This window comes from Triturus cristatus, chromosome 4_1 (assembly GCF_964204655.1).
Source record: "Triturus cristatus chromosome 4_1, aTriCri1.1, whole genome shotgun sequence".
NCBI classification, from domain to species: domain Eukaryota; kingdom Metazoa; phylum Chordata; class Amphibia; order Caudata; family Salamandridae; genus Triturus; species Triturus cristatus.
In genome coordinates, this window is record NC_140585.1 from 1,102,973,564 (window position 1) to 1,102,993,474 (window position 19,911).

Below are 19,911 nucleotides of genomic sequence, written 5' to 3' on the forward strand. Positions count from 1 at the left end.
CTTTCTCGGCGTGCCTCCCCCCAAGCCCTTAAGCTGGTTTGGAGTGCACCCTTCTTTGCTCCTGGGGGACAGTACACCCCCTCCCGCTGGCAAAACTCCCTGAGTTGGGCCACAGTGTACGTTTCTAGATTTTCTAGTACAAATTCCATCTCGCCCACTCAGGTTAGAGGACAGGTTTTTGTGCAGTAACAATGCAGGGGGTACCTTTAATAATACCTCCTCCCACCACCAGAGTAAATTTGGAAAAAACAAAAACCCACAATTAGGAAGGCCGCTCTTGAGAAAACTCCCGGTGTAGGCCTATGGACTACCCACAGTTATTGTTGAGTATGCGTAGGCACAGCTCTATCCCACCACTGAACACCAATTTATGTTGGAAAACCACACTCCCACTCTGAAAGGGTGGTGGTGGTCTTCCGGACACACTGTGGTAGCTTGGCTCGAGTGGTCAGGAATCAGGCTCCGTGCTAAGCATACGACATACCCAAACAATAACCATGCGTGCATCCGTTCCAAAAACGACTCTACACCGTAAAAATTATGAAAATATCTTTCTTTATCTTCTTTTTCTCTTAGTTGCTGATTGGAGAAAATAAATAACAATCACAATATACAAACGTTTTAGAAAGTGCAGGACAAATAAATACTGGCTTAATGATTCAAGAAATAGGGGTGATCATAAATACTGAAGGCATAAATAAAAGTGCAATACAGACAGGCAATTAAATATTCCGAGGCAATAAATACTGTAACCAATAAATATTGTGCATCAATAAATACTGTGGACCAATAAATACAGTGGAACAATAAATAGGTTAAATACAATAAATACAATGCCCCTAATAAATACTTAAAAGCTGACAGTGACACTCATGGAATCAGATCACTTTTGAATTCCTAAGGGCTGATTTGGCCCAGGCACAGCTTGTGGGGATGTGGAAGGCTTGGGGGTGTCTACTCCCTGGCTTGGTCAAGGCTGAGGCCTAAACTGAGGTAGATAAAGGGGGGAAATACCAGAGACCTGGCTCTCTCTCTCCACACAACTTCTCTAGATTAGTCCCAGTTCACCCCTGGCACAGTCAGGTTGGTTCCAGCACCTCCCTAGCCCCTTAGAGCAGTCTCTCAGGTCTCCACAGGGCCTTAGGCGCCCTCTACTCCACTTACTGCCCTTTTTCTGATGCTCCGACGCCGCTGGAGTCGGGTCGATGCCGTGAGGCGGTTCCAGCTCGATGTCGGCGGCCTCGGCACAATGTCAGTTCTTTGACGACGCCGGCGGCGGCTCCGGTCTCGACGTCAGCGGCCTCGGTTCGATCTCGGCCTCCGATTCGATGGCGTCGGGCAGTCTTACTCGATGTCGACTTCGGGCGGCTCCGGTCCGATGGCGACCTCGGCTTCGATGACGTCGGCCGGCCTTGCCTCGATGTCGACTTCCGGCGGCTCCGGAGTGCGATCCTCACTCCCGACCTCCGGTGCTCCTCACAGGTTTCCGGCGACTCCGGAGTGCGACCTCCACTCCCGACCTCCGGCACGATTCTCACAGGTTCCGGCGACTCCGGAGTGCGATCCTCACTCCCGACCTCCGTTACCCTTCACCTCGGTCTCCGACGACTCCGGAGGGCGGACTTCACTCCTCCGATGACGCCGCTCACTCGACCTCGGGTGACTTCCTCCTCGACCTCTGGTATTCCTCACGACCTCTGACGGCGCCCTCTCTCGACCTCTGGCGGCTCCGGGGACGACGTCTGCTTTTCCAGTCAGCGCCGCTTCTCCACCTCGGGCTCCAGGTCTTCGGCTACTCGACGTCGGACTTCAGGGAAACCAGCTTCCAGGTCAGGATCTTGCTGTTCTCTTGTTTCTAAGGCCTGTTCCTGCTGTCCAGGTCCTCAGGAGGGTTTTTCTGACTTCTTCCCACACAGGGCTCTAGGCTGGGCTCCGTCAGTAGGGACTAGTATCAAGGGTGGGTTTATGGACCCCACTCCAGGCGCAAGTTTCCACCCCTGCTGCTTCACTCCTTCCTCCTTCACGTTTGTGCTGCTCACTCTTCACCAGTCAGGTGCCAACTGCCAGCTCCAACTGCCAACTCTCTCTCTTAGCTTCCCAACATTCTAAACCGCCTCCAACTGTCACAGGGTTCTGGAATGTTCTGGAAGGTGCTGGTAGGTTCCAGTGGATGCTGGTGATGTCACAGGTGGCCACCATTTTGTGCTTCAGGCCCTCAGACAGAAGTTTCAGGGGTAGCTAAAATGGCTCCCTGAATCTGCAGCAACACGAAAAAGTCTGGTGGTTCCCAAAAAGGAAAAATTCAAACAGGGTTTGAGGCAAAAGTGGGACAAAATAAATAATGATGAGGAGGGACCACCCAAAGGGCTGACAGGTCTAACACAGTCCCTCTAAAAGAAATAGCCATTAATAAATGCATTTGAGTGCAATTACACCTCTTCACCTCCAGGAGATGCCCTTCTCAAGACTTCCCCAACTCAGCCCTTCACTCCATGATGCACTTCTTAATGCACCCCCAGCTGTAGAACAAAAGTTCCAGCTTAGGAGGTAATACAATCTTAGCTGAGCCCTTGAGGGGTTGTTTCTTTTAAGTCCCCAGGACACCTAGGGTGGGACTCCTCTTCGTGCTGGGGGTGTGGGGGTTGCGCTTCTCCAGCAGCTCCCTCAGCACCTTTTCACACCTAAGGGTGACCTACCTCCTCTGGGGGCCACCAAGCACCAAAACAGCAGACTTCCAAATGCCTGGCAAGGCATTATGGGGCGATTGTGCTCCTGTTCATGAATATTGTATGTGCGGCTCTCCCGCTGAGAGAGCCGCACTGCCGGTGGTCTTCTGCAGCGTTTCAGCCTATTTGGGTGTCCCGGTCCCACCCGGACCCCCAGGTAAGTTCTACGGCTGGGGGAGCCCACCCCTGGCCGCCTTGCCCATTTTCGGGGGCCCGGTCCCACCCGGGCCCCTTTCCACTTCTTTCGGGGTCCCGGTCCCACCCGGGACCCCTGCATGCCTTCCCGGTGGAGGGCAACTCGGGGAGACCACCCCCGGCTGCTCCCGCCAACTCCCCGCGCGGCCCCGCTACCTCTGGTGCGTCCGCAGGAGCCAGAGACTTCTTTGCCTCCCTGGCTGCGGGTCAGGTGCGACGGCACTCCCCCCTCTTCCACCTCTTCGCCGGGGCCTGGGGATGGGGTCCCGGGCCCCTAGGGCAACTTCACGGGGAGCGCTCCGGCGCTCCCCAACTCGCCTCTTCTGCGGGGGCCAGGGTGGGCTCCTGGCACCCCGCGCGAGCCTCTTCTTGGTCTTCGGGGCCTGGGTTGGGGATGGGGTCCGGGCCCCCTCCCCGCACATCTTCACGGGGAGCGCGACGGCGCTCCCCGACTTGATCTTTGGTGGGGGCCAGGGTGGGCTCCTGGCACCCCACGGGGCACCTTCAAGGGGATTGCGACGGCGCTCCCCGGCTTCCCTCTTTGCGGGGGGTGGGCGCGATGGTGCTCCCCGCCTCCATCTTCCTTGGGGGCAGCCCCCGGGACCTGGCCCACCCCGGGGGCATCTCTGAGACCGGCGGTGGAGCCCCACACGCTTCGTCGTCGGTCTTCTTAAGGGTCAAAGGTCTCCTACCTTCCGGTGGCCATATCTCAGCCCCTGGGGGTCCGATCTGCTTGCTCCTGTTGGCGCCCCTCAGCCACTGGGAGCACTCTCCTTCGCCCTCCGGGTCTCCAAGAGGGTGGATTCAGCAGGGAGCTGTCTTCACTGGCTCCCTGCGCCAGCCTTTCACCTGGCTCTTCTCCTTGGCCTCTCTTCTCCCTGCACATAGGCCACTGCTTCTGCGCACCGGTCCTGGCCTCTTCTTCTGGTGCTGATAGGGTCCTGGGGGCAGTCAGGGGGTCTCTCCTTCCAACTGCCCATTGCGCCAGGCTCCAGCACCTTCAGCCTCAGTAGACCACACCCCAGAGAGAGCTTCTCTTCCTGTGTAAGCACTTTTTAAAAGTTGAGTAGGGGGCTGGCAGGAAGTCTCTGTTGGTCCTATCAAACAGCGACACATCACTTCCCTGCCCCTGCTCCCTCCTTCTTGTCCAGCCTCTGGGCTTGTTCAAAATGGCATCGTCCAGGGTTTCTGGCCACATGTCTCTGAAGCCCCTTCCCCCCACGCTGCCTTCCCTCCTTGGTGCAGCCTGATGCCTGGCACCCAGTGACAGCTGCTAATGGATGAGCCTGTAGCCCCACCCATCTTCTCTTCGTGGAGAGGGGGCCCTAGCTTGTGGAAGAAAGGTTATCAATCCATCCAGCTGAGGTCAGCCCTCAGCCTGGGTCTGGTCATTGTTGGCTCAGAGAAATATGACAGTTCTGGATGATCCAAAAGCAGTACAAATATGGCTTTGGACTCTGCAGAATACTTCTTTTCACCTCAGGTACAGTGGACTTTAGTGCGTGTCTGGAATCTTTAGGCCTTGTGGAAGTCACTCTAGCCATGGGCCCCACATCCCCATAGGGGAATAATGAAGTGAAAACACAGTAAAACACACTGACTTTCCATGGCATGTGTATAAAGCCTATTCCATGTCACCACCCAATACTGCATAAGTCCTGCCACACCATTCACTTTGTAGCTGCTCCTGGACTGCGCACGCTAGTACACATGTGTCTGCATGTAACCAGCCCAGTGTCCCTTACTCCAGCTGCTGCGCAGTGGTCTGGTCAAGCCAGCGGGACACCAGTAAAATCCCATGTAGTCTCCTCTATTATGAGTTCACTGTGGGTGAGTCCCAGATTATGAGGCTCCCCCACAGTAAAAACTCAACAATTAGGTGCTCAAAAAGTGAAAAATCCGGGCGGCCCATAGTGTCAGAACCACCTTCTAACACTAGATGACTGCCCCACAGCCCAGGTTAACTGCGGGGGATTCCTGTCTGTCCCTTTCTCGATACGGAGAGGCACACATCAAGGGTGCCCCCTCTCACCACTCCTCTTCCTCCTAGCTATGGAACCCATAGTCTCTGCTATCAGCAATTCGGACGATATACTGGGCGTCCCACTCCCAACTGGTTGCTCCAAGGTCTATCTCTATGCAGACAACGTCCTCCTCACTCTGAATGACCTCCAACGATCGCTACTGGCCCTACTGGGTATCATTAATGACTTTTCATCCCTCTCTGGCTCTAAAATAAACTGGGACAAAATTGAAGCCCTCCCAATTTCAGCTGGTACTACCAAAGCGGACATACATGGCTAACCTTTTCATTGGCAGCCCTTCTGTCTTAAATACCTGGGGATACTGGTGCCCAGGCATACAGAGGGGATGGTCTCGAACAACACTGGACTTTGAGAAGTGGTTTAAAATGGGATTCTCCATGTGGGGTAGAGTGCAAGCAGTACGGCTGGTGATGCTGCTGTGCTTCACATACAAGCTTGGAATGCTTCCCATCCAAATACCTCTCCCAACGTTCTGTCTCATTGATATCCAAACCTGGTTTCGTATGGGGGTCCTCGAAACGTAGACTGGCCGCTGTCAAACTGATAACACGCCGCTCATGCAGGGGCCTGAGCCTCCCGTCAGTGGAACATTACGCCCTTGCTCTCCATCTCTCCCAACTGGCTATGCTGTCTGGGGTCTTGGATCCACCACAATGGGTCCACATCGAACAAGAAATACTATCCGCAGACATGGGGCTTTCTATTCTGTATAGAGATCACACTTGCCATTACGGCCTTACAAACCCAGTGTTATGCGCAATGCATAATGCCTGGCTGCTGGTGCACCGAATACTCTGGATCGACCAAAGTCTACACGACAAAGCTCCTATATGGGACAATGATGGCAAACGTATTGCCGGTCAGACTCTGTCATGGACCCTGTGGAGAGAGGGAAGCATCCACACATTAGACCAGTTAATGCGTAATGGAGACCACAAATCATTCACCCTGTTAAGAGAGGAATTCAACATCCACCCAAGAAAACTCTGGCGCCATACGCAACTACAACACTGATTGAGACACCACTTGGGCTCTCCCCCCTGGTCCCTGCCACCCTCGCCTGTGATATCCTATTTGAACATATGGGGCCGCCACAAAAGGGTGATTTCTGGGCTATACGGTACACTCTCCTCCCACCTCTTCTCACTACACCTCTCACGAGTCTTTCGTGCCAAATGGCATGCCCGCCTGCAGCTCACTTGCGAGGACAACGAATGGGCGGATGTCCTAGAATCCCTAGATAAGGGCAAGAGAGAGGCTGTGATGATGTCATGTACCGGCGTTTATATGTTCTTGAAAACCAATGAACATGTTTACAACAAAAAGATGAACTTGAAGAATAAAACAACTATTCGTCATGCCTGTAATACCGGTAGAGCTGCGTTCACCACAATGAGCTTTGCATATGCATTATGCATAAGGAGATTTTTCTTAAAACATATCTGTGTTTGATTACCGATTGCAATACATGATAATTTATCAGTTTACAGCTGGCAATGCTTCTTCTCTTAGGGTGTAATTAGTTTTTTGAAGCCTGATAATCATAGGAATCAGCAACTCCAGTGTAATCTCTGAGCCTTGGGGGGTAAACAAGGGCATAGTGCCAACTATCCCTTCTAAATAGATGTATGATACAGGGATACACGTACTGTGGAGGCTGATTGCAGGTCCAGTTTTTCTTTAACTGCCTGTTGTCATGGTTCTCACAATAAGGCAAACAAGACAAATGAAGTGAAATGTGGACACATTTTCTCCAGGCAAATTTTAAGAGCAGCAGAGTGAACAGTAATAACAAATCCCCAGATATTGTGGTATTCATGTTGGGTTACATTAAAATGACAATAGGATTGAAAGGTAAAACAACCACTCACTTTAACAGAAAGGTGATAACTGGGGTGCAGGTGTCAAACATTGCACCAGGAGCACAAGAGGATTGAGGCAAAAAGTACAGGTCTCTATGATCGGTGGAGAAAAATATATAAGGGTTACACTAGGCAGATGGGGTTCTTCACAACCAATGATCCCTCTTGGTATCACTGGCTGTGGCAGGGTGGATTATACGCACAATAAAATGTCCAAATGATATATCTGTATGTAACGACGTTTAATTTCATTGTGTATTGAATAGAAGATGCCTTATCGGATGGGTGGTGAGACACAAGATATGTCTGTGTACACAAGGTTTAAATTACTGGCCCCATCACTCACCATGAAAAAACAATTCACCTGAACAGAATGATGTACTCCAACTCCTTTAAGTGTTTGGCTTAACAAAAAGCTACTAATGCACTACTCATACCTGGTAGCCTAGGGTGCGTAAAGTGGCTAAGCAGAAACCAGCTATCCTAGAGAACCTATGCCTCCAATCATTTCTTAAGCGTTCCAGTCCAAGGCCATGCCATGCCGTCAAAGGAGCGAGCGGGACGACACTCCAAGAAGTACTTCCCAATGGATGGAACTGCTTGTGAGACCCCTTTGGTGGTATGGACGAGGAGCACTGAGACTGTTGCACATATTATGAAACTCCAAGGAGCACAAGCACTTCTATTATGATGGTCTTTCTCACCATAGTTATAAGTTTGAGGCTTGATGTGACTCTCAAAGATTCTTGGATGGAAGTAAACCACAGCGCGTGCAGTGCCCTCAGGTTTATTCAACTCCTCCAACATCTCATCCACATCGCAAATGAAGCATTATCACTCAAGCACTGAGCAGGTACACAAAGTGCAAATCCATGCACTGCTTGCCATCCTGCTCACTACTTACCCCCTTTCAGACACCATGGTCCTCCACACTGGGTGCTCAACATTCACCTCAGTCTCCTGCGTCACTCACTCCTATCATGTCTACTCTAATGCCACCTTTGCTCCGTCACCAGTCAGCTGCTACTTGCTGTCCCTCTTATGCTACATATCATTTGGTGCCTTCTCCTCTCCATGGTTTGCTTGTCTGACACCACTCTATGTTGTCTCACTATCCCCATCCCACCCCGCATATAAACAAGCCCCCGCTATTATTTATTTTATTGTATTTTTTGGGTGTTTTTTAGAGCGCAAACTTGACCCGTTAGGGTATCAGAGTGCTTTACAGGAATCAAGGAAATGTACAAAAGGCTTTGAAACAAAGGACTATTCAGTCGATTAGGAGAGGGCAGGGTGCAGGATACATGGGGCATGGAAGGAACATGTATGTACAGTTTACATTTACAAATACTCACAATAGGACCCCCGTGCGGGGTACATAAGGGATAGTAAGTACGATTTGCATTTACAAATTCTCCAGACAAGACCCCAGGTTTCTTGGTGGGGTGAGTAGTTACTTCGAGGGGCGGCAATGGTCGGAGGTAGATTAAGGTATCAGTGGCTACTGATACCCTTTTATTCCTCTCATTCCAATCTTTCCATCTTTCTTCACAGTTCACTCTCTTTGGTATTGTTTTTTTTTTGGTGTCCACGGATTACCCTCACCACTTGCCTGAGCTCCTCTGCACTGTATCCCCCACTATACTGTGCTGCACACATTTCCGCACTATAGATTCCATATCCATAGAGATAGCAGAATATGCCAGTTTTAATTATGTTGAAAAGGCACATATTGAGCACCACAAGAAATATTAATATTGTTTGCACTCAGACATTCTTGCTGCTAACACAGATCAGGAACGCCTACAAGATGCGCCTACCTATCAAGCTTCCGAGAGCCAGTCTCCTCCGGCCAATCCGTTCCACGAGCCAGACTCCAACCAGTGTGAAGATGAAGTTTGTGAAGGCTGTGACCGCAGCAAGCCAGATCGCAAGGCTGTCATTCCGCACGCCTGACATCTGCAGAATGGTAGCGCTGTAGTACCTGCAATACCAAAAAAGTCAAAGACATTCTTATTCCATTAAATTATGATTGCAGTATTCCAAGAGCAACAATATCATTGTAGAAATAATATGTAGATATAAAAAAGCAGAAAATCTGCAGCAGGGACGTTAACATCGTCAGACCACTCTGTACAATATATTGACCAATTGCTCCATCCGTCAAAAATCAGATGTATTAACACCATTTAATAGATAATTTTAAATACTTGAAGAACCTTTACTGATCTTTGGTGCTGTCATCATGTCAGAATACCACTTTCAATATGTTAGCTAGCATAAGCAGAGAAACTATGTATAAGACATGAATGAAATGAATGTGTTCGTCTGTAACGTAACTGGTGCTCATGTAAAGCGCTCCGATACCGCCAGGTCTAGTTTGCGCTATTAAACGTTAGCAAAAAAAAAAAAGAGGCTGTTTAAAAGTAGGGGAACTTAAAACAAAACTATGCAACAAAACAAATTGAACGTCCCTAGAGCAACACTAGGCGCGCGTCTTCTCTGAGATACTTTCTATCCTAAACCCTTCACTTGACAAAATGGCAACATTTGAAATCTCCTCCCAGGGGGAGGAGCCCGAGCCTCCCACCAGGCAGCGGTGCTTGAAGAATGCATAACGACCAGCCCAGAGGGCTTGTTTGGAACACCCTCTGGGTTTGATAAAGACAATCTGCAAGAGTTTCTGCTGGTCAAGACCTCACGTATCCAATGAAAATGGCTGACGAGCGATTGACGTGCTATTTTTTTCATACCACTGTTTATTTCAGAACTCAATTTAACTCTCACTTTGGAAATGAATTTCTGTAAGGGGAACTGTAATCCGTTATGCTATGAAATATATGTTCACTATTTTCAATTTAAAAAAGGACTTGTCCTTGATAGGAAGCCAACAGAGATACAAGCTGAGGATTAAACTCTGATCCTTGATTTGTACTCTGATAGCAATTCTGAGTTGTACGATAACTATCACAACCGTGCTGTTTTCACCAAACAGATTTCGGCAGGTCAAATCTTTCGAAATGAATTATGGGAAAAGGCTTAGAAAAAAATAACAAAACGTGAAATTCAATGAGTCAAAAATTGATTGTGCATTTTTTGCCTCATTTTCAAGTTCAAACTCAGAATTTGAGTTATTTAACACACCCAGGAAACACCTCGTTCTGGGGTAAAGGAATCAAGTCAGGCTGCAGAATCTGCCGTCCACTCTATGACAAGAGCTTGTCATCTCTTCTTAGAGGAACCTAGCAGTTTGACAAGACCACCAATGCTATTCTTAATGCTCCCAAACAAGTTTACTCGTGCAGGTTTTTTTAATTGCCTCAATTTCATAACTAAGAAAGTGTGCCTCTGATGGCCTCTGATGCTATGACTGTACCACAGCACACTGCAGGGTCAATTTTCCTGCTGCCATATATGACCATCTTGAGGTACAGGAAGGGTTTCCATAACAAACAGCTTCGGTATTTCATTTTTGAAATATCGCACAGACATTTCATTTCAAATTCATATGCAAAGTTACTTTGATGAAATATAGGCTTCCCAGTTAATCAAGCTTTGAACAATATTTTCGTAAATGAAGAACTAAGGGGGGCATTCAAAGATGGCAGGACTTAACAACCGGCAATTTTGTCCTGGTGAAAAACAGATACTTAGCAGCACTCCATACAGAGTCACCGACACTGGACTTTGGGTTATGATTACTGCATGTTTCCCAATTTCTATCCTTTTCTTCCCATACAAATTAATGTTGCCAAGATTTTCCTGGCGTCATTTGCAAGGACAAAATATTGTAATCGGAGATTGGATACAGGAACCCACAAATCCAAATCTGACAGGGCCACTGAGATGGGTAACATATTAATATTTAAGTTCATGGGCTTTTGGGGTACACTTTGGACTCTATAAGAGGGGCTTAAATCTGAGTATTGCACTACGGTTAGAGAAAATATAGGCACTATGATTGTCCCACAAGTAGTAAAAAAGACTACAATTCACAAAGCTCTTTCTTTGCAATCGATTTCAGAGCAAAGCCCAAAGGGATTTAAAAGTGGACTTAGTCAATGTGCCTGGAAGCCAGTTTCTTGCGGTTAAACACCTATTTACTTCCAATCCTTTCCAGATGATTGAGAGGTGCACAATGGGATCTGGCCCAACACGCAGGGCGTGTCACCACTTACAGAATAGCCGGAGCTCCTTGCGACAAAATGACACTATCATGCATAGCAAACAAGGACTTTCAATGGGCAATTTACCATAGATCAGAAATAATTATTAATTATTTATTCACATCATATATACACTATTATTGAGGTTGGGCCTCTGTGCTGAACCTCAAATATTCATTTGCAACCTTCGCCCCAACCTATACAAAAGTTAAGTCCCCCTCCAATAGTTTGTTGTAAACTGATGCATCACTTTTTGGCTATTCCTAAGTGAAATTTATAGCCAAGAGTGAGATTTAGGATTGATCCCCTGGCTATATTAAATAATTAAATAATCAGAACACCAATGGGAATAATTGAAAGCGGGGGAGTGGGGGAGCAGTGACCTGCATTGCAGATTTTGAATTTATTTCATGTTTTCACTGTGTCATTACATGTAAGTGTTATTAATCTACAACATATTTTTACTGTTTTGTGTAATTATGTATAATTTGCATTAACAAAATATTCACTTATCTTAAGGGTCAATTTGTGAAACACAAAACACGCATACCATTTGAACGAAAAATGTAGTAAGATCTGAACGAATAAATCTTTCGAACAAGCCCAATTTGGTTAAAACTAGACAATTGGGAAGCATCAGGTTCAAGGTATCTGAGTGAATTATCTGCTCATTGCTCAATATCTGTGGTTCTTGCGTCTAGAAGATCAAACCTAAGCAGGGCCCATTCATTTCCTCATCTTTGAGAGGTCGATAAACCAAATACCATTCAACTTGGTGCTAGTAACACACTGCATTTATAGTGCTATACAACAGGACAACTGTGGGAGCAGGCACAACATAGCTAAATACCTGCTATTATTTAAAAAAAAAAAAGACAAAGAGATCATATTGATTTTCTGTTTACCTAGGACTTAGTACCACTGTCATCCGAATGTTGTGATTTCTAGAAAACTGACCCGGATGAAATTCATTTAAAATAAGAGGAAATGCTTCTTTCAGCTCATGTCCAGGCTTTCATCTGTCTCCAACCTTAGACAAAAACATGGCGGCCCTCGTTGTAGAGAGAAGAGGGGAGAAGCAGTGGGTTATAAGGTACAGCCCTACAAGGATGCTAACAAGGCTCTGCCCTAAACCTCGAGAAGGCCCCGAGTGACGCAGACAGCTCCGCGCGCTCACCCAGCCCTGCGAAGAGAGACGGATGAACAGATTACACAAGGACTGTCAATTAAAAACTCCAGTCGGGGGAGTTGACAGGTCTAAGACCCGGGGTTAGCGGAAGGAGCGAAAAAATGGAATTGTTTTCCAGTATGAAACCTCTAAAAGATTTTCAGGACAGTGACAAATAGGGCGGCTGATTGACAGTGTACACGGGGAGAGAGCCGCGAGGCAGTGGATATGAACCAGCAATCGTTTTTAGTTTGACCATATTGGTGGGGAATACAGTATTGGTTCAAACTATCTCACGCGCCATATATATATATATAGGTGCCCAGTTATACACGGCGCGTGTGCACGTACATATAAACATTCCATATTGAAAGCAAAAGGTTTGCAAACAATTACTATGCTTTATGCAACGTTTTCAATTAATTTGATCTAGGCAAAAAAAAAAAAACAGTCTGCATGAAACCTCATAAAAGGGGGAGAGTTTACTTTAGCACAAATATTGAGGGTGTATGTTTCAACAGTGGGGTCAATCACAGGTTAGTTGGTAACCCTAGAATTTTATTTGCACAAATTATGACTGAGCCAGTCGGCCAATCAAATCATTGTTCCGAGAATCAGCTATGACAATATAAAAAAGGTGTACACTCAGTGAAACAGAAATAAATTCGTCTAATCTAAGTTCATAAGTTATTTAAAGAAATAATGCATCCACGTCCACATGCAACAGGCAGCCATTAGATAGAAGTTATACGTCGTGCCTTTTTCTTGCCCCCTCTGAACCTCCACAAATGACCTATTGTCGAATCAATCAAGTCGCACAATACCAGAGCCCTTCTTCACAATAGCGTAATTTCTAGGTCTTGGTGTTTAAACTACGAGGCAATTATCATATTCCTGATATGACATGCCCTCCTTAAGACATTTGTTAAAAGAAATTGCAGGTCTCTATTTTCAGTCAAGTGAAGAAGGACTACAAACTCGGCAGTACTTCAATTTGTTTTTCCTTAGAGAAATTGGCCTAGAATTAAGATTGCTCCGTGGATACATCATTGCACTCATAAATGGAAATGTCTGCTGGTAATTGGAATCTTGTCCTCCATAGTTGCGGGAGCAAAGGGGGGGGGGGAGGGGGGGGAGGGCACCCTAAACGCGAACATCAGTAACAAACTGCTCATGGATGGCAGGAAATTCTCATCCAAATAATCCTTCTGTCCCACCCACTTCTCTCACAATAATGGAAACCAATGGAAACCCCACTCTCTCACCGACAATTACTTTTGTTTGTAACTGGATTGGGGTGAGAGTGCCCAACCACCTCCCTCTCACACTTTCATCTGCATGGTCACATGAACAAGGGAGGTGTGTGAAGAGATGGGTTTTGCAATGATTGACAGGCCACTAAGAGAGGTGGCTGTCCCTAGTATGTGTCCTCCTGGATGCTGCAGAGCCTGGGGGTAGGATGGGGGTTCTATTGACCTAATCAATAAAACAAAACAAAAATCAGGAATTGGGAAATGGCTGACCTGACAGTATCTATCCCTATCAACACCCAGCACTCTTTAATATGTTCCTCAAGAACCTTCCTGACAGATGGCTGGAGCCTCCTCAGATCCTTCTTTTCTCGCATGGTGCCATTTTGTTGGCCCGTAGAGAACGTGCACAAGATGGATTTCTCAATTTTTTTCACCACTACTGACAATAGGCCTCTGATAAATACAATCATTTTTTCTCCATAAAGGCTTTCTTTTTTCATTAACATGAAGTGATGCTGCTCTTTTGATGCAAGGGCAGACTCTGCAAGGAGCTATGGCGCAGCAGAGTTGGTTTCTAGCCGAGTTTTCCACGGGTGTCCCAGCGTGCCTCGGCTTCTCTGCCTTGGGCAGTGCTCAGTTGTACTGGTGTTAGCAGGTGGTGGGCACTTGCACTAATTTTGAGGATCACCACCAGACATTAACTAAGAGCATGAGAGCGAAAAACATAAAAAGGAGAACTGAGAGACATATAGGAAAACAGTGAGAATGGGAGAAAGGAATGAAAAACAAGCATTGGCATAGCCAATATTTCTCGCTTTTGGGACCTTATAAGTATTTAGGTATGCAGCACAATATCCTTGGTGCAACAACATCAACTGTTGCGTGGCTAAACACTTATAAGGTCCCAAAGGTGAGACCTATTGGATATGCCAATGCTTGTTAGATATTGTCATGTAAGCACTACATAGGAGGTGGAATGATGCAACGATACACCAATCAGCCAATAGCATGCAGTGAGAGAGTAGTGCTCGTGGGCTAAGCCAATGCTCATTATATGTATATTTTAATGGATTGATATGGTAGTTCAGCCGACTAAAGTTGTTTGTAGCCAGACCTAGAAAACACACATATCTCCTATGGTAAGTGAAAAAAAAGCAACATTCCTTTATGTGAGAAATACATCATATTAATGTGTAATGCACAGGCAATTTATTGTGTCAAGTTTGAAGCAAACAAATCTATATGAAAATCAGTAAGAAATCATTCATGAATTAAAAAGACGTTAGAATGATATACTCACTCTAGCGATAGATAGATAGATAGATAGATAGATAGATAGATAGATAGATAGATAGATAGATAGATAGATAGATAGATAGATAGATAGATAGATAGATAGATAGATAGATAGATAGATAGATAGATAGATAGATAGATAGATAGATAGATAGATGCCCTCGTATTGAATTTAATAAGAAACCACTAGGCAGAAGAGCACCCTGTTAACTATTACCATCTATAGTGACCACATTTCAGTTAAGATTTACAATTAAATGTACCTCTATCATAACTAAAACAACAAAATTACTACTGCAAATTATGCTGCAGTATCATACTGAAAATCAGAGTCTATTTCCAAGGGTGACCTTGTGTATAAACCTGACAAATGTTCCTGACTGTTGTGTGTTGAATGCTCGCAATACGGCAACAAGACAGGGGACACACCTTCTAGCTCAGATGCCATTGACTCACCCACCAATAAAGATGAGGAAGCCAAGGGGCATGTACGACTGCCTCAGGGGACCAATGGGAAGAGCTGATTAGGAGTGTTTCTGCTGCATGACCACCACAGGAGGAGTACGATGTTCCAACATGTATTGATTTAAAACATAATCTTAGTGACACCTTCACCTGCCAAAATCAAACAATGGTTCAGGGATTTAACACATCCGATAAATATCAGATACGTTGACTACCTTCCAACTCGTAATTCCAACGTGTGCTTAAGCAGTGGTTTAGTCATGGATCGGAATACAACGACCCACTCATAATAAAGCCTATAGTGTTAAAGTGTACAAATTAAAAAATAACAGGGAAATTCTTACACAAATTGTGACAACAGTATCCTTACAATTTGCCTTTCCATGCCGCAAAATGTAGCTAACTCTGCCGCATAATGTGTCCCTCCCCTGCCGCATAATTGCACTAGGCCTGTGTATGGACATCACATCTTGACCACCTTTAATACCTTGGCGCTAGCTGGAGGCCTTCTTTCTAACCTCTCTCATTCAGTTGCAAATGAGAAATGTGTCCCGTCAAAGAAACGACCTGCATTCCAGGAAACCTTAAAGCCTGACCCGCTTTTCCATGTAAAGCGACCCTCTGGAAGAATCTGACATGCTGGCATGGCATCTCTTGGACACCTCCCACGCAAGGCACGCTGGGATATGCTAACGAGAAGCAGATGTGGCTGGAAGTCAGGGAAGAGGGGTCAGCCCTGCTAACAAGCTGGAGGATTCTGGGTGCAGGCTGACGACGAGAACCCGCAGTGGGTGCCACAGTTCCGGGGCTACCTTGGGCCTCCAGGCAGTGCACCGGAGAGGGATGCAAGCGTGCTGCTGTTCACCCAAGGCCCAAAGTACACGTGCCATTGGCAGCTTTCCGTGACCAAAAGGGTAGGGTTCTAAATCATTAATTGACATACTTTATTTAACCCAAAATTATGTAATGACGTATTACGCTTTGCTGAAAATTTGCTGGCGCAATGTTAGTCTTACCTGTATAATCACGCATCAGAGCCCAAACCCCTACAAACTACGCATGTCTGTTGGACCGAGCGTGGCCCCTCGGTTTATCTTTCTGATAGTTTATGCTGTTTTCCCCGGTCCATCCAGAGACTGCGCTGCCTTCAATCTGGGTGAAATGCCGGGAGCACTGCCGCTCTCTGTGCGCAGAGACCCCTGACTCTGCTCCCTGGCTTGATACTTCACATGCGGCAAGTATCCTGCGTGTTACCTGCATAGTGAAAGGGAGTACAGGACTGAGCAGGCGTCCTTCATATAACAGCTTATCTCTGAAGTGAGTGGGGCCTGCTGTACCCTTTCGCTTCTACTTTTCTTTAGAATCCACTATCTGGAATCTCAAGCAGTAACGAGGCAGCATTTAATGTACCCCTTTTGTCACTGCAGGTCTGTTTTCTGGAATAATTTAAGGATTTAACCTGCGCGTGCGCTGTTTTGGTTTTGAACAGTGAAGGGCAGAAATTCAATTTCTGAGGCATATTGTGTGGCCTCAAAAAAGTTTCGAATGGCAGGTAGCGGTAGGCGCCGGCTGCTGATAAATTGGTGCTAATATGGAAAACAACCTTCCACGCCCCACCTTTGTCCACCAGTATATTGTATGCTACCCGCCTCTCCTGCAGAGTGGTACGGTCAATGACGTAACTCTTCAAAGCTGCCCTGCAACCTCAGTACCAGTGCTGGACTCCTGCTACACATCAAGGAAAAACGACCATATTCCCTGAGAGGCCCTTGGAGCCGGTTTTCCCATGTGCTAGCTCCTGATAGAGATGTGCATATGGGGGGGAGGGGAGGGGGTAAGTGCGTGTGTGTGTGTGTGTGTGTGTGTGTACATATATATTTATATATATATTATCTACTGGCGGTCGCCAGTAGATAGTTATAGTTAGGACCGTGTTTCCATAGGAAATCTCAAAATTCTATTTTGAATAACTTTGGCGCCGGTGGACGAATCCTCGCGAAATTTTCAAAACTAATGGGGCGCTCCGTTCAGCTCCTACCCTGAAAGTCTCGGGGTGATTCGTCAAGCGGGGGCCGAGAAAAAAGGGGGGTCCCAAAACGCGTTTAACCCATGCATTTTTCCATAGGACCTTTAGACACAGCTACAGCCCGAACGGCTGAACAGAATTACTTGAAATTTGGCAGAGAGGTAGCCATAAGGTCAAGGAAGTGCCTTTTGCTGGTCTGGTGTAAATCTGTTCAGTATTTCCTGAGAAAATAGCATTTAAAAGCATATCAATATCTATACGCGCGCAGGGTGCGCGCACCGTGCGAGCACCCTAACGTGCGCGAGCGTAATTCTGATTGGTGGTTACATGTTAGTCAACGTTCGAATCGGTCGAAATCAGGAAGTGTCGGCCGACATTTTGTTTGTTTTCAGTGCGAGAGTGAAAAAGGAAGGTGGCGAACGTGAAAAGGGGGCAGGGTAGAGAGTTCCTGACCACCTAGCCTTTGTCAGGGGGTCCCTGAAGGACCCCGAAGGCAGAACATTTATTTAATTTTTTTTAAAAATCGCGGAGGTGCGCACACGGTAAAAAAAAAAAAAACTTAGCATTTAAAAAAACGTACAAATTCACTGAAAAAACCCTAGGTTTCAAACACGTTATAGTTAGGAATTAGCATTTAAAAAACCTTGCAAATTCACTTAAAAAACCATAGGTTTCACACATGTTATAGTTAGGAATTAGCATTTAAAAAACCTTGCAAATTCACTTAAAAAACCATAGGTTTCACACATGTTATAGTTAGGTGGATATTTCACTCGTAAAAAACCAATGAAATTCCCCCGTTATAGTTAGTTCAGATAACTATAACTCGCGCGACCGCCACTCTATCACAAGGATGATGTCATCAGTGATGTCATGAGTGATGCCACTGACCATGTCATGAGTGATGTAATATGTGACGTCATGAGCAGTGGATTGCGGGCGCGCGAGTTATAGTTATCTGAACTAACTATAACGGGGGAATTTCATTGTTTTTTTACGAGTGAAATATCCACCTAACTATAACATGTGCGAAACCTATGGTTTTTTAAGTGAATATATATATATTAGGTTGGAGACTGTAACTTTACTAATTTGCAAATAAACAGTTTTGGGTGGAAAAACGTATTCCCTGTCGTTATCGCTACTGTGGGGAAAAATATGATTCACTGTCGATGCAAAGTTAGTGAATTTGTGATTTCACCCTCAGATCGAGATACTTGTGGACATAGCCCATTTCCGAGTTTGCCCCAGGTTAGCATGGTGCAAACACCATCCTTATTGAACCCTTTATTCATCATGGCGGGATTGTTTTTTATAAACACCTCTCTTTCCCCTCCTTGTACGCAGTGGTATTATAGAAAACACAGACTTGCCGTCATTCCAAAAGTATTTCAGCTTTCAAAAGGCTAATCTCCACGCTGAATGTCAACTCTCCCCTTTCCATTCTGGCCTTGAAGTGCATTTATTAAATGTCACCTCATTTAGTAAACACATCAGTCGTCCAAACATGGCCCTTTCTGCTACTTTGCTCTGGTACTGATGGGGAAGAAGAGCTTATGTTTTTAATGAAAGGGCGCAGGCTGGACTGGGTTACACATTAAATTCATATCTGAAGTCTGCAGAGAAAATGAGGCAAAAATGCACCAGTCGCACCTCCATATACCACAAAAAAGGGCAGTGAGGAGGGGCAGCGCTGATGCACACATCTTTTTTCAATCGAAGGTTTCTCAGCAGAGTTCTTGGAATTCAGGGAACCATTGCATCAGCAATGCCCTTGAGAGCTGCAGCTAGTAAAGGCTGTCGATGAAATGAGATTACCAAAAAATGAGTCACCGTCCGATCTATGTTCGCTTTAATGGCACAGAGCCTCATGCACGTCACTGGGATTAAACATGGATTCTTCGTCGCTCACACTACTGATAGGGGATAAAGAACCGCCTGCCGAACATGATAAAGATATTGCAAGTCAATGAGGAGTTCCATGACCGAGGCTAAATGCTGAGTTCTTTATAATTTCATGGAGCTTTGCGGTGATCTGCATTAATAAATTTATAATCTATGGCAGGGTTACTTTATTGCTTATAATACATCATCATACCCAGGGCTGGACTGGGAACCGAAATCAGCCCTTGCAAACTGCTCTGCCGGCCCCCGGTAACAAAAACTGGCCCCCAAGGGCCCAAATCTTGTATACAATGTTAATTACATCGGCTTTGGCACTTTAATGTATCTTGGCTTTTGGGTGACAGCTCTACATTAATGGTGCTATTATAAATGCTTGCAGTCATTAAAAGCCACGCAAAAAGACATAGGACGCACATAGACAGTAAAAGAACATTGACACTGATGCAGGATGCGTAGTTTGGCTCATTCACTCTTTTTAATATGGAAAAGTTCCATATCACTGATGATATTGGAAGAAGTGATCGATGTTTAGCAGTTACTAACAAGAGATGATCGTATATTTGCTTGATGTTTATTTACTCCGTTGGGGACGAGAGGTGAGGTGAGATATAGAGATATTCAATACTCGTAGGGTGAAAATGATATGGGGAGACAGTGTAGAGGATGGCTGGAGTCCTGCGGGACCCTTGGTATACATGCGGGAAAGTCCACTGAGTTACAGTCAATACCACAAGGAGCAACAGCCCACTCACACAAGTATGCCCCCTCCTTCAATTACTTTTTGAGTGGTTCTCTTTTTTTTCC

General features: G+C 46.0%; 1 protein-coding gene across 1 annotated transcript in view; it reads right to left on the reverse strand.

Annotated features, from left to right (window-relative positions):
- The window catches only part of SLC2A13 (solute carrier family 2 member 13), a 1,405,836-nt gene that overhangs the window by 518,528 nt on the left and 867,397 nt on the right, over positions 1-19,911 (reverse strand). The window contains exon 5 of the mRNA XM_085654105.1: positions 8,649-8,812. Coding sequence (XP_085510231.1) covers positions 8,649-8,812 — 164 coding nt within the window. The remainder of the gene's footprint in view (positions 1-8,648; positions 8,813-19,911) is intronic.